The 13,593-nt window shown below is 38.8% G+C and overlaps 2 protein-coding genes across 2 annotated transcripts; one reads left to right on the forward strand and one right to left on the reverse strand.

Moving 5' to 3' along the window:
* The first annotated feature begins 1,865 nt into the window (after nt 1-1,865).
* LOC116261868 (chloride conductance regulatory protein ICln) lies at nt 1,866-7,221 on the forward strand. Its single transcript, XM_031640779.2, has 7 exons — nt 1,866-2,245; nt 2,344-2,467; nt 3,267-3,390; nt 5,037-5,096; nt 5,211-5,270; nt 5,344-5,441; nt 6,882-7,221. Exons 1-7 carry the CDS (start codon nt 2,079-2,081, stop codon nt 6,951-6,953), a joined length of 705 nt encoding a protein of 234 aa, XP_031496639.1. The 5' UTR covers nt 1,866-2,078; the 3' UTR covers nt 6,954-7,221.
* A 4,482-nt stretch (nt 7,222-11,703) lies between these two features.
* LOC116261922 (probable calcium-binding protein CML7) lies at nt 11,704-12,660 on the reverse strand. The gene has a single exon (XM_031640872.2). The coding sequence runs from the start codon at nt 12,544-12,546 to the stop codon at nt 12,103-12,105; it is 444 nt and encodes a 147-aa protein (XP_031496732.2). The 5' UTR covers nt 12,547-12,660; the 3' UTR covers nt 11,704-12,102.
* Between the last annotated feature and the right edge of the window lie 933 nt (nt 12,661-13,593).

Here is a 13,593-nt window from a genome sequence, read left to right on the forward strand (position 1 = left end):
GGGTCCTTAGACACCATGATAATAGGATTTCCTAAAATCAAGGGGAAAACAAATAATATGAAGGCAAAAAAAACTCGGAGAAAAATACAAGTTTTCATGAAAATATCAATTCCGCGTAATATATATGCATGTGTGTGCGTGTGAATGCACGCATGTATGTATATACAGAAGAGTGGGTGATCTCTTAATTAATTTACCAACCTTGTGCCCATGCAAATGCCCTTGGCCAGGGGTGGAGCCAAGGTCAGACCAGCATGGACCCCGACCCAACCTCAAAAAATAAATTTAAAAAAAATACGTGTAAATTTAAAAAAATTCACTTGTTCTGCATAAAAATTTTGAAAAATGATATTTCGGTTATAGTCAAAATTTTGAAACTTTAATTCGCTCTCCCTCATAAAAAATTTTTGGCTCCGCCCTTGATTGACACCAAGGGCTATTCACGAGGGTCGGCGATGGATCCTGGGGCCACAAACCACAATGTTCCTATCCCTCATTAGATCCACAACCCTCGGCACCAATGCTACAAAATTTACCTGCCTTACAATTAATTACCAGCAAACAAGTATGTGATCATGAACAGTAACAGTTCTTCCAATGATCGTGTATGAGCATGAGAACATGATAAGGTGGTACCAAGCACACTGCCACCATAGCTCATAGGAGCTTGCTAGTTCTTGATTTCATCGTAAATCTGGCATCCAAAATATATCAATTTTCTTGCTTAACATGCTCATTTTGCTTGATTTTGTTCCTGGAAAAGCTGATTTCAACATGCTCTCAATATGGGAACAGTTTTAGTGGCCTTATTTTCATGAATTGAGAGACAACTGATTTTTTTAACAAAATTTTACTATTAATCGAGGTGATTTAACATATTAATATATAGCTGATCGATGGTGCCTGTTTTTAATACAGATGTGGGCATCCAAATAGACTGTTTGCATTGAGGCAAATTGTAGAGGACAATAATTCAGACCACTTCTTTGCTGCAAGCCAAGAAGGAGGAGGAGTTACATGCACAGCCCTTTAAGCCATGGCCACTTATATGAGTATATATCATGCACGCCAAACTGTGCACAATGCAAAGGTGTACAAGCCTATGCAAATAACCAAGTTCAGCAAAGATGGAGATCTTAACAAGAACTTTCGGAACTTTTTCTCTCTCTTCCTTTCCTTTTTCATAAAACCTAGTGTTCATATGTTCATTTTTGGTTGGCATTGATCTTAATATTTAATATTATGATTTCTTTTTTTCTCCAAGCTTCTACATTGTTCTCACAGCCACCTCAACCCTTCATCTAATATTTTTTTAGTACTTCACCATAGTGTTCAGGCCAGGGGCGAAGATATGTGGGGGCATCGTGTGGGCAGTATGTGCAACCTAAGACTTTGAATTCACATGTTGGATTTCGATGGACTTGAGTCCAGTTATGTATGACAACCCCACGAAACTCAGGTCATTTAACTGTTCACACCCATATAATACTCTTACAAATAACTGAATCTGTAGTATGTCCGAAGACTTTTAGGCCTCTTTTGATGCACGAGAAAAATACCGATATGAAATTTTTTTCAACTTTGTACATGAAATAAGGAATTTTACCTTCGCTTTTTTCATTGAAATCAGAAAAACTTTCCCCTTCAAAAAAAGTTGGATTTCTCTAGGTCCAACCTTTTTTTCACGAAAAAATCTTTCTTCCCAACATCTAAAAATTCTTGCTTCTTATGCATCAAACACGATCTTATCTTATGATAGAGATATTTTCTAATATAAAATTGACAACAAAGGATATCTGCTCTTTTAAAACGGATTGCTAGCAATGCAAAAAGTGGTTCCATTGAGGTCTTTCAAATTCTGCATATGAATCTTCTACGACAGCAAAATGGAGCTCGAAACATGTGCCCCTAAATATGCCCTTTTACGCTTTGAGGACGGGAAAAAAAAAGGGGAACGAGAAATTGAGAAAGAGCGGAAGTGAGGAGGCTGAGTGTCGCGCCGCCTCTACTGGGTAAACGCGAAGGCCTTCGCTGCGACGAAGAAAGTGGGGGTGGAGACTCGGGAAGGTCTCTCAGAAATGTCGCCTGGTCTGAGGTACGTGAGGGAGAGGGCGGGGGATGGAGCCGGCCGCCCCATCCTCGACGCTGACAATGGGGAGGAACTGATGCACGTGGAGACGCAAGTGGGGATTGCCCTAGGAGACAACGCTCCGCAGTCTCCAGGCACTCTTTATATCACAAACAAGTAGGCTCCTGCCACTCCCCACGCCTTCTTTCCTCCTTTTTGTCTAAGTTTTTTTTTCCCCACTCTAATGGCTGTTCTGCGACCTTTCCTTATTCCAGGCGCTTGGTTTGGTTGAATGATGTCGACCGTGAAAATGGCTACGCCGTTGATTTTTTGTCGATTGCGTTGCACGCCATTTCCAGGGACCCTGCAGCTTATCCATTCCCTTGTATATATGCCCAGGTTCCTCTCTTGTCTCTACGTTGTTCATCCACAGCAGCTTCGCTGCAGGGAGAGGAGGGATACTTTCTGATCCTCTGGTCCTTTAAGACCCATCTATATATCTTTCTGAGTCTTAGCATTAAGTTGCTTTTGGTTTAATCAATAGCATTCCAAATGTAAAATGAATGAGAAAAACTCTTTCTGGGTTAAATTAGGTGTAACAGTTGAGAGACACAGTTTCTCATTTAAGCTAGCATTTTTTTTCTCAGTTAAATATTTTTTAAAATTTGCTTTCTGTTTTGCTTCATGTCGAAGACAAAACCATTTGAGATGTTGATACAGACTAGAAGGCGGTTCGTCCATGTGGACAGGCTGCACGGGGTAAAAAAAATATTTAACTGAGAAAAAAAATGCTAGCTTAAATGAGAAATTGTGTCTCTCAACTGTTACACCTAATTTAATCTTGGCATGTTCTGAGTGCAAGAATAGCTTGAGTATGTGTCTATTCTTTTTGCTGTACCGTTTTGCTCTGGAGGGTATAGGAACACAAACTCTGATTAACAATTGAAGCTTGTGAAATGTAATTCAAGGTTATGCCCAAAATGATCTTTACCCACATCGAAATGTTGATCATGATTGTGTACAACCAAAACTGACATTTTGAGTCTCCTTCATACATATTCACTTGCATAATTGCTTTTCTTATGAAATGTTCTTGTAAAATTTATACAGTTTATTGACTTATATGTACCAAGTTATATGTGGCAAGCCCTTTTGTATACTAGGACCCTAATAAGTGATAATTTTTTCCTCCTTGCAGATTGAGACAGAAACAATTGACGATGAAGAAGAAGAACTTGCAATCTCCGACGTAGAATGCAATGGTAGCACTGATCTGTCTAGAATTAGTGAAATGCGGCTTGTGCCATCAGATCCCAGTCAATGTATCCTCCGAAATGCATTGGTATACTAGTTATGTAGCCTTTTAATAAGAAAATCTTCAGTTGGCTCTTTAATTTGTGTAACTGAGGTGTACTTTTATTTGTTCTATCAAGTATATTATGCACGAGTATATTTCATATTTTGTTGACCATGTATGATATCATAACTAAGATCTATGAAAGGCTGGCTTCTTGATGTAAAAACAGTAAAATATTATGTCTCTTCAGCCTTTCTTTTTTGTGGGGGCAACATGGTGTCTGCTGAAAGATTGCCTAAAGCACAGCTATCTCTCCAAAAAGCACTTGGAAAATGTATAACGAATGTTGGAATTGATTACAGGCCAACTGAAAGTTTAGACTGGAAATTTATGAGATAGATTCAGGAAATTTAAAGTTCCAAACTGAACTTTATAATGTGTAAAATTTGTGATGGAGAGTCGGACATCATAATATTCCTATATTATATCAATCGTTCCAATATTTTGAAATCATATTGTGACTAAAGTTCTGGTCAATCAGTTTCTAAAATCTTTTCATACTAAAAGAGTCTAAATATGTCTTTGATATTCATATTCTAAAAATAAGCTCATTAATTGAGGCTCAACCCTGACTGTTCGCCAGCGTAGACTGGCCTGTGGGCTTGAAGGATATGCTTAAGTTGTTCTAAAGTTTTCAGTATCATATCATTAGAGATATATTTGCTTTTTACTTATTTTGGCAGATGCTGAGTGGGATAGGGGTTCTGAAATATATGACCCATAACCATGTGTACAGGCTCTTTCCCTTTGAACTTGGCAAAGCTGACTTCATAAATGTGCATAACTTGTCCTTTTACGAGGGATCAAGAGTTCTCTTTCCAAGTATATTTAATGTTTAATTTTTTTTATTCAAATGATTTGACTGTTGATTCTTATGACTCAAGCATGTAATATCATATCTATACAGTTAAAGTTCAGGAAAAAAGGGGGATACGAACCCAAAGATTGAAAGAAGGAAATGGAAAGATCATGATGCACATGGTTGTGCTAACCTAAATTCTAATGTGAAACAGGTAAAAAAACTGAATCATACAAAATGATTAATGTAATCCAGCAAAAATCGTTCTGTTGGCTCTGGCTCATGTCATTATCCTTCAGGTGCCAAAGGGAAGATCATTTGGCCATTGTTAGTCCTCCTTTTAAGACCTTTAGTTAAAGCTTAACACAGTTAGTACACATATAACTTTGTAAAGAAGAGGTAAATCTTGGGAAATACTGTTTGAAAATATGCTGCAGCCTCCAGATGTCTCTGTATGCTTAAGCAAACTAGGAATTGCTAAAAATGCTCTAAGAGTCTAAAGAGTAAAGGCATGCTTCTTCGCTGTAACCAACCATGTATAACGCTGGAGAAGGGTCTATTTGCCACTTGAGTACAGCTATTTTTTCTTTCTTTAAATGCTTCCACGGGATGAAAGTTGTCTGCAAGCATAAGTACACCTTTTACATGATTCTGGTGAGGAGCTAGCTGCCAAATGTGCTGCATGTATTCCCAACCTTGGTTGATAACTAGTCTCAATTCTAATTGTCCTTTTTTTCTTTTTCTTAGTATTATGTTACTGTTGATGTATGTTATGATTGTTCCTGGTCATGTGGTCCTTGACTGATATTTAGTGGACATCCTTTTTGAGATCTTCTGCGACTGTGCTGAGCTTAACCCTGATCCAAATGAAGGTGGATAATTTTACCCTCTCAATCTCATTTAATTAATGTTGTTTTTTCTGTATCGTAAATGTTTTGTGAATGCCCTTTTGAAAATTCTGTATCTTTTCTTTTCCTGTTCTCCAGAACAAGATGAGGAAGATAGTTGGGTTTTTGGTGATGAATTGGGGGGTGATGGCTTTGAAGGTAAGATAATAATCAATGAATATCTAATATTTGCTTGTGCAGTTACCATTTTCATTGTGATGCATGCATGCAGGTGAAAATCCTCACTGGAATTCATCCGAACAACTTGAAAATACCATTGGCTATTCAAACGGAGTAAGGGATCATGACTTGGCACATACAATACTTGAGGTGTGTAAGCTGCCTAATACTACTGAACGATATTGTGATTTGTGGATGAGATGCGTAACATCTTAGTTTTGAATATGCTTCACTTGAATCACTTACAGCTTCCAACAACAATTTTATTGTGGACTTTTAGTTTGAAGATACAAACCTGTCGTAAGTGAATTAGACAGGGTTGTTCAATTATTCTTCTTTCTGTGGAGGCTATAGTCAAAAGCATCATTCGGCCTCTTTATAACTCCTGAGTTATAGTTTTGCTTTTCCTCTTGCTTAGGTGGCTGGTCCGGTAGAATGAGTCACTTGATGTAGTTCTTCCTGTTGAAATTTTCATTTGTATCATGGGGCTCCTCTCCCCTGGTTCACCATGATAGCCCCAGAATTTGTAGTTGTGTCTCCTCACATTACTCTCAAGTTTTTTTTTTTATCCCTGAGTACATGTTCTTGTGTAGGTGCTGATGGTGTAGGACACCTAATATCACTCTTCTCTTCACTGAGCATCACTTATATAACTTCCACCAAAACTTTGTTTTCAGCATTCCTTCTTTTGATAAACTTCTGTAGGCTTTCAATTCTCACGTTAAAATAAGTGGACAAACAAGCCTATTTTGCTCCAGTGCTATTAAATTGCAGCAAGAATCACAAAACTGAGGTGGCAGCAGAAAATACCAGGGCAAAAACTAAACATGCCCAAAATTGATGCTAAAGACATCAACTTGCTTTCTTGGTGAGCTGATTGAGCTTGTGCTTGATTTCAACCTCAAGTGGAAGGATGTGAGATTTTAGCTGCTTTTTTGCAATTTTCAAGATAAAAAGTAATTAAAATTTGGGAACCTGAGGACCTGAGGTTGCTTGAAGCTTGAAACACTGGACTTCGATCTTCCTTTTGACTTTGTAAATTTTGTGGTCTCATTTTGCATGCCAAACTCCTCTTTTTGGTCGCACTCTGAGTCTTTAGAAGATGTATTTGTTGTCATAAAACATTCACTACTAGTTAAAACCTATGTGAATTGCACTGTCAAAGCCTGTTGCATGTTCTGCTTGTTGAGTCAGTTTGATGAGTTGTTTATGATCTGGACATCAGCTAAGAAGCAAGCAGCTTGTTTCATCTTATTGGTTAACAAAGCCTATATGAGTTGGTCGAGCTAAACCTTGTTGATGTTTGGCTCAAGCGAATTTGAAGAGCAGCAAGCTGCTCGTATATGCCATATCCACAAGCTGGTTATGTAGCCATTGCGTGCAGTTGGAAACATTCTGGACATGTGCTGTGGAAGTAGAACTTGCTAAGTTGCTTGGAGATTTTAATGAAAACTATCAAACTTACCAGTTGGTATGATTATGAAATAAAAGAATACCTGCGGAACGTGATTTTCGCCCTTTGCTGATTTAGTCCATCTTGGTTTAATGTGGTTCTGAGGCTTCATGGTTCGTAAAATCTATTTGTTGCAGCTTCAGATTGATGACCGGCGATTTGAGGATGCAGATGAGATGGAGAGTGGGGCACATCATGAACATGAATGATTTGGAGGAGCGGTGTCCTTGTATACCTTTTTGACAGAGGCAGCGGCGTTTGCAGCAGTTTTTTAAGCATTGAGTACTGTGCTGGCTTGAGATTGCGGCCTCGGTGACCAGAAATCATGATATTAAGTGTATGGCAAGTAGAGGTCTCCGAGGACCTGTTTCTCCGCAGTCTTCAACCCATAAAACTACAAAGCATGGTAGTCTTTGGCTGTTGTACTGGTTGGCATCTTGTTTAGTTTATTAAGTGATGATAACACCTTTCTTTGTATGGTTGGTTGAGAAGTTCAGAGACGGGGTTGATCGTGGTTTAAGACATGCTGGAGAACAGCAGCACTATTGACGACTTAACATGTGTTGAACCAACATTTCCCCTTTCGACAAATCTTGCTGATCTGAGACAAGCTAAGAAAAAGCGTGGTAATTCCCTCTATATGAGTATTCCTTGGAATTTTCAAAGCAATCTACTGGTCAAGTTGCAAGTTTTTTCCGAGAAAGCGGAGCTCAAAATTATATAAGTTTTTGAACTGAGTGGAGAAACCTAAAGCATGAGTTTTGAATGGCTGACGTCGGGTTTCAGGTTGCCATTAGACGGCCTTGTTTACTGTCACCTGCCAGTTCGTTCTAAGCATCGTTCTGGACGCTTGTCGACGTTCAAAGCCTGCATCAAGCACGGAGTTTGGATCCAATGCTTGGAAACTCTCCATCTCTCTGTCTTTCCGTGAACGAAATTACTCCAAAAAATTAGATGTTTAGATGCTATTTACTACTGATTTGCTAGAAATTGTAAAGACCTCATAATGATTTAATAAGAAATTATCAGAAATCAATGTAATCCTGCGCCTAAACGACAAATAACCAACTGTCGACATAATCATCTCGAGCGCATGCGCCAACAAGTCCTTGAAGCTAGACACCAGCCATAGCCATCAATTAAAACGTACGCAACCAAAGCTGATCAAGTATTGGGTTGACGTGAATTTCGTATCCTCTATATTTTCTCTTTTTTAAGTGATGGCAACTTAGACTTGTAAGGTTATGCCAACACGATATTTACAAGCGCATGGCGTCACTAGGTTATTTGTTATCAATTCCCTGTTTATATAAACAAACCGTGGCCATGGTCTTTCTATAACTCCACACATGCCCTGAGGAATAGCTCCAAACTTCATTTCTGCGCTACGCTGTGATGCAGTTGGATCTCCGGGAAAATAGCTAACGGACTTGTAAAGCACTTGGGATGGCGAGGGACTGCTCCAACAAGGATTCCAATCATTTTGCGATGCAAGCATTTTTGTAATCAGCTGGATTGGAACTTAGGTGGTGGATGTTAGTTCCTAAAAAAAATAAAGAATTGGGCTCAAGCATACTTCTGAAGACAAGGTCCATTTGCCATAAACAGGCTACCCAAGGCTGGAGTATATTAGTATCTTGGACAAAAAAGTGAACCTATGGACAATTACATAAACCCAATGACATGGTTTACTTCAAGGGGTGTAACATAGCTAGTTAGACTGGTGGACCAATGAAAACCAAATCGTCAATTCGATTCCCATGGCACTACTCTTCTAAACTGAATACAGAGAATGCGTAATACTTTAACTAGTTAAAGAGTGTATTGCTCTCTATCCAAATCCCCGTGCAACCCTGGACATTGAGAGTAGGGGGAAAGGGAGAGGAGTTTGGGCCTCTTCAAAGAATCTCCCTTCCCCACAATGACAAGTGGTTCTTATTTCTTGCTTGCAAAAACAAATACTTGTTACTTAATAGGACCCACAGAGAGGATGGGAACACATGACGGAGAGATGAATTCTGTGTCAGTCGCATCAGGAAGCTGCTGATATCACGCTTCTTTGTGCAACTTTGAGAAAGATGCGTTCTTTCCTTGGTGAAAAATATAGAAGAGTGCATCAAGCTAAATGTTTGAACATACATTAAAGGTCTATCTCTCTTACATTAGCAATGTATGATTCCTGTGACCAACAGAGACAGATGGAAGGTATTCTACAAATATTATTCAGTCAAGTGGAAGGATCCCGTAGGCTTCTTCTACTCGGAAGATTCTTATCTATCTCTGGTCTTAATCTACCGAAGGATATTACTAGCATATTTGTCTTTTGGTGCACAGCCTGATTGTACAGGGCATGGGATTCTTGTACTCTAGCATTCTCGTATTCAATGTTTTCCGTTTTCTCCATTTGAATTTTTCTTGTTGGTACAGTACTTTTACTATTGAATTATTCGATCCGTACATAGGCCTGAACCCCAGCAGCTTTTGCACTGGAAGATTGACACCAGACAAGTACCTCAACGTTGGCTGTCCATATTCAAGGACATAAACATAATCCACATATCGATCCCAATAGTACATAACCGTGATTTGCATGTGCTTTCTTGGAAGAGGGAATTATCTTAAAATGTGGTAATAAAACAATCATTTAGAGAAAAATAGAGGTGAACATGAATTAGTGAACTCGCCAAAGTGCATATGCAATGCTTGATTCATATTGTGATATTTGTGAGACGACTACGGGAACACTAACAAAAGTGGCCCATGAATCAGGGCAGATTCATAGAAAACTAGAACATAATGTTCCATGAATTTGCAGACAAATTGATGGAACACTAGTACTATTGCCAAACACCCCCCAGTCTTTGGGACAAATTGATGAAATACAGTGTTAAAATTCTTGTTGCCAAACAACCCCATAAGCCTTCTATATCACTGATATGCTAACACAGTAACACTTGTGGCCATCAGGTAGCCCCAACATATAAAAATAGAAGCATTTTTTGATCCAAGTGTCTCGAGTCATTTAACAAATCAAGAGAATGCTTTCTTTAAACCAACTAGTTAACTTTTCTTCCATTTCAAGCTTTCACACCTAGCAAGGACGTCAGCAAAGGTCATTGATGTCAAAAACATCAAGAGACGGCCCTCTAGATTTTTATCATTGTTCATGGTCAGTTTCAAAGAAAACTATGCATGGTCAGTTTCAAAGAAAACTATGACAGCCAAATAGAAATTTCAAGCTTAGGGAGATTGTTTTCTACCATATACTTGTGACAGGGAAGATACTTTAGCGTCATGACACAGAACGACAAAAATTGGATTCTCAGGAAAAACAGAAACAACAGAAGACACTATCGTAGAAAGCAATAAGAATCAACGCATATAAATGAGAAATGGCCTTAACAATAACAAAGAACTAGTGTGCGTGCAATAGAATATATCGTATTGTCCCTTGAATCCCGTAAGGGGGAACACAAATACATAATTCCCAAGAACAAGGTCAGTTCGCACATTTTCAATAGAGACAACAAAAGGACAAAAGAAATCCTTCCGCTCTTCCATAGCATGACGCCGAAAGGCAAACTTTTCAATCTTATCTCTGTCTAAAGCAATTAAACTTCCAAAGGATTTTGCTGTGACTTCCGTATCTGTGTTCCCACTTACAAAATCATCACTGCTAGGAGAGAAAGAAAACCGCATAGAACAAAAAACGTAGTAAACTCTTCACCTAAATATTGGGATGAACATTCTACAAGATTTGATAGTAAAAAGGAAAAGTAAAATAGAAATGCATCGACATGGATAGAGGATAATGATTATGTCAGCAATACCAGGGAAGATGATGTCAATACACTGAAGAAGAGAACAAACAGAAGGGAAGAGAGGCAAATCACTTATGAAGCTTGTTGACCAAAAAATTATCAAATAGAAAGGTGATTTGACGAGAAAAAGGATGAATTAAGAACGATAATGGTAGAAGGAAGGGATGATCAGAAGAAAAAACAAAAGGCAACAGAACCAGCACAATATTAGGAACAAGAATAGACAGGCCCCCAGAAAATTCTTTGCTGCCCATGTGCAAAAAAGGGAGAATTTAGACAACAGGCAATGCTACCGTTTGGCTCCAAACTCACAACTAACCTAAGATCAGCCTTTATGCATTGTGATAAGCAGAAAACCATGAACAAATCTATACCAGTTCTTCCCACACTACCACCTTCTTAAGTCTTCTGACTTGCAGCCCTGAAAACGTTTTGGCATTTGATTCATCTGGTCATCTGAAGACCAGCTAGAAAGACATGAATTTCTGTTCATTGCCGTGGCTAAGAAGCAATAGAAAACAATGCCCATGGTTGACCAAAACCACAGAAAAATGACCAAATGAAATAAATGAAGGGCATGGAAGCTGATAAGTAGTTATGCCTGTTACCTATTTTCAGGATTGCCCAATTTTGAGATTGAAGATAACAATGGGGCAGCATCATAAAACGATGGGAATGATCATCTCAGAAAGCTAAAACATGGTCCAACAGTTCTGTTTCATCATGGAAGCATAAGTGGAAGACTCCCGCGCGTTTCTCCTTTGGTTTTAAGCGAGTCCAACTCAATTTACATAGGCACAGGTGCTGAACGAGTGCAGGCATTATTTCCTTTGAAACTCAATGACCCTCAACAAGCTTTATGATGGTCATAGCTCGAAGTAGAGATTAACTAAGTACGTTGCGCATATCGATTAGCCAAACACCTGGTTATAGATCATCTCAAAAAGAACCCTATTAAACGTTCTACCAAAGCATCTCAATTCTCAAGAGCTAATGCAATTAAATGAAAAACCAAAGAAAAATATTGCGACACCATTCTCACAACAGATTAAGCAAAAAAGGAAATGAAAAGTTCACACTAAAAGTAAGAGGAAAGCTTCAAGCTCAAACGAGACATGCACAGATGAAGAAAGGAACAGGAAGGAGAATGCCACAAATCCCATGCTTTAAGGATCAAAAGAACCATACAAACTACATCACAAAAGCAGTCACATCCGACCTGGCACAATCCACACCGGACCAAGACCACCGCAAGAGCATCCCAAAAACCAAATCACCACGCGAAAAAGAGAAGTACAAAGCAGAGCGATCAGAACAAAAAAGGGGGTCGAAAAGAAAAAATGAACAAAAACCGAATGAGAGAAACATATGTTGACGTTGCCCAGTTTCACCTGGCAACGGCAGCAGTTACATCACCACGATAGATCCGATGGTTGTTACTTGGAAGCAAGAAAAAGAAAGGATAAGAAAAGGGATGGAAGATCGAAGCAGCGGAGAAAAAGAAGAGAAAGGAAGGATCTGCTCGACCTCAAGACTACTATTTGGCAACCATCCTGACGATGAAATCCTCGTAGCGGATCCTACCATCGGGGCCAACATCAACCTCACGGATCCACTCGTCGAACTCGGCGGGCTCAAGCTTCTCGCCGATGCTGGTGAGAATGTGGCGGAGGTCGGCGACGGAGACGTATCCGGTGGACTCCTTGTCGAGAACCTTGAAGGCATCGCGGAGCTGGCGATCGAAGGGCTGGCCAGTCATGTGGGTTTTCATGAGCTCCAGGAAACGAGGGAAATCGAAAGGGGCATTGAGGTTCTCGCGGGCGATGATGTCCTTGAGCTGAGCCTGAGTGGGGTTCTCCCCCAACGACCGCATCAGGATCCCGAGCTCCGACGCCGCGATCCGCCCATCTCCGTCGCTGTCGAATAGAGAGAACGCCTCGCGCATCGATGAAATCTGCTCTTCCGTCAACTCCTTCACCATTTTTGCTCGGCACTTTTCCTCTCCACCACTCTTCGCTCCCCTCCCTTCCTCCTTTTTCTCCTTTTCCCTTCCCTGTACACGTATAAATATATCAGCCTCGGGCGAAGAAAGAGAGGAGGGAAAATGTCGAACAAAAGTAACAGCCAGACCAGGCGCTTAATCCAGCCCTAGAATAAATAAACAAATAAATAGAATAAAAGAAAGAATTTCTGTCTGGTTAGGACCTTAAAATCCTTCAGTTGCAAACAGTGCATCACCTGATGCATTGTGTGTTTAATGAATGCTGCATAGACAGCCTTCATTGAATGGAACTTAAAATAATCAAGGATTTCAACTTTTATATATATATATATATATATAAGCATGTTTGAAGAGAAAATTTTTGGATTTTTGTGTTTGGTTTGGACCAAAAACCCTTTTTAATAACATTCATAATAACATTCACTTGATGCAATGTATTGGGTAGATATGATTGGACAAAAGCTTAAATGGCAAGAGGATTTCAAAGTAGTGGTTGTGATTGGCTGGATTCTTAAAATGGGCAGAAGATTATAACTTTGATTGAATTGATCTTAGTTAGAGGATATATATATAGGTATATCTTGAACAACTAGGTTAGAAATAAAAATCAGACCCTTCGAATTTTTGCTAAAAGAAATACTTAAAACAAAATACAAACATCTTAATACATTTATAAAAAATTAATTTGATATAAAATATGATTTAGTTTAAGTTGGTTTTATAAAAAATGAAGATTTCTCCACCATCAAAATTTTGATGTTTATGAACTGCTCAATTTTACTTTTTTTTTCTAAAATTTTGTTAAATTCAAAAATCATTAACTTAGCATATGTTATTCATCAACTTAGTCTTCAGATCATATCAGTATGGTAGATTACAGAAAAAAAAATACTTTATCATTGCATTTAAGCAATCTAGCTTTTGTTTCTGACTTAGTGATCTAAGACCTACAATTACTCTATATATATATAGTAAGGATGGAATTCAATATATATATATAATCTCGAAGCTAAACTTGCTGATGTG

This window comes from Nymphaea colorata, chromosome 10, assembly GCF_008831285.2.
Source record: "Nymphaea colorata isolate Beijing-Zhang1983 chromosome 10, ASM883128v2, whole genome shotgun sequence".
NCBI classification, from domain to species: domain Eukaryota; kingdom Viridiplantae; phylum Streptophyta; class Magnoliopsida; order Nymphaeales; family Nymphaeaceae; genus Nymphaea; species Nymphaea colorata.

What these genes read in the sequence shown, in the direction of transcription:
- LOC116261868 (XM_031640779.2), top strand. Translation starts at nt 2,079, where the DNA reads ATGTCGCCTGGTCTGAGGTACGTGAGGGAGAGGGCGGGGGATGGAGCC. An exon ending in TCCCTTGTATATATGCCCAG is followed by an intron (nt 2,468 to 3,266) that starts GTTCCTCTCTTG and finishes TCCTCCTTGCAG; the next exon opens with ATTGAGACAGAAACAATTGA. An exon ending in TGGCACATACAATACTTGAG is followed by an intron (nt 5,442 to 6,881) that starts GTGTGTAAGCTG and finishes TATTTGTTGCAG; the next exon opens with CTTCAGATTGATGACCGGCG.
- LOC116261922 (XM_031640872.2), bottom strand. Translation starts at nt 12,546, where the DNA reads ATGGTGAAGGAGTTGACGGAAGAGCAGATTTCATCGATGCGCGAGGCG.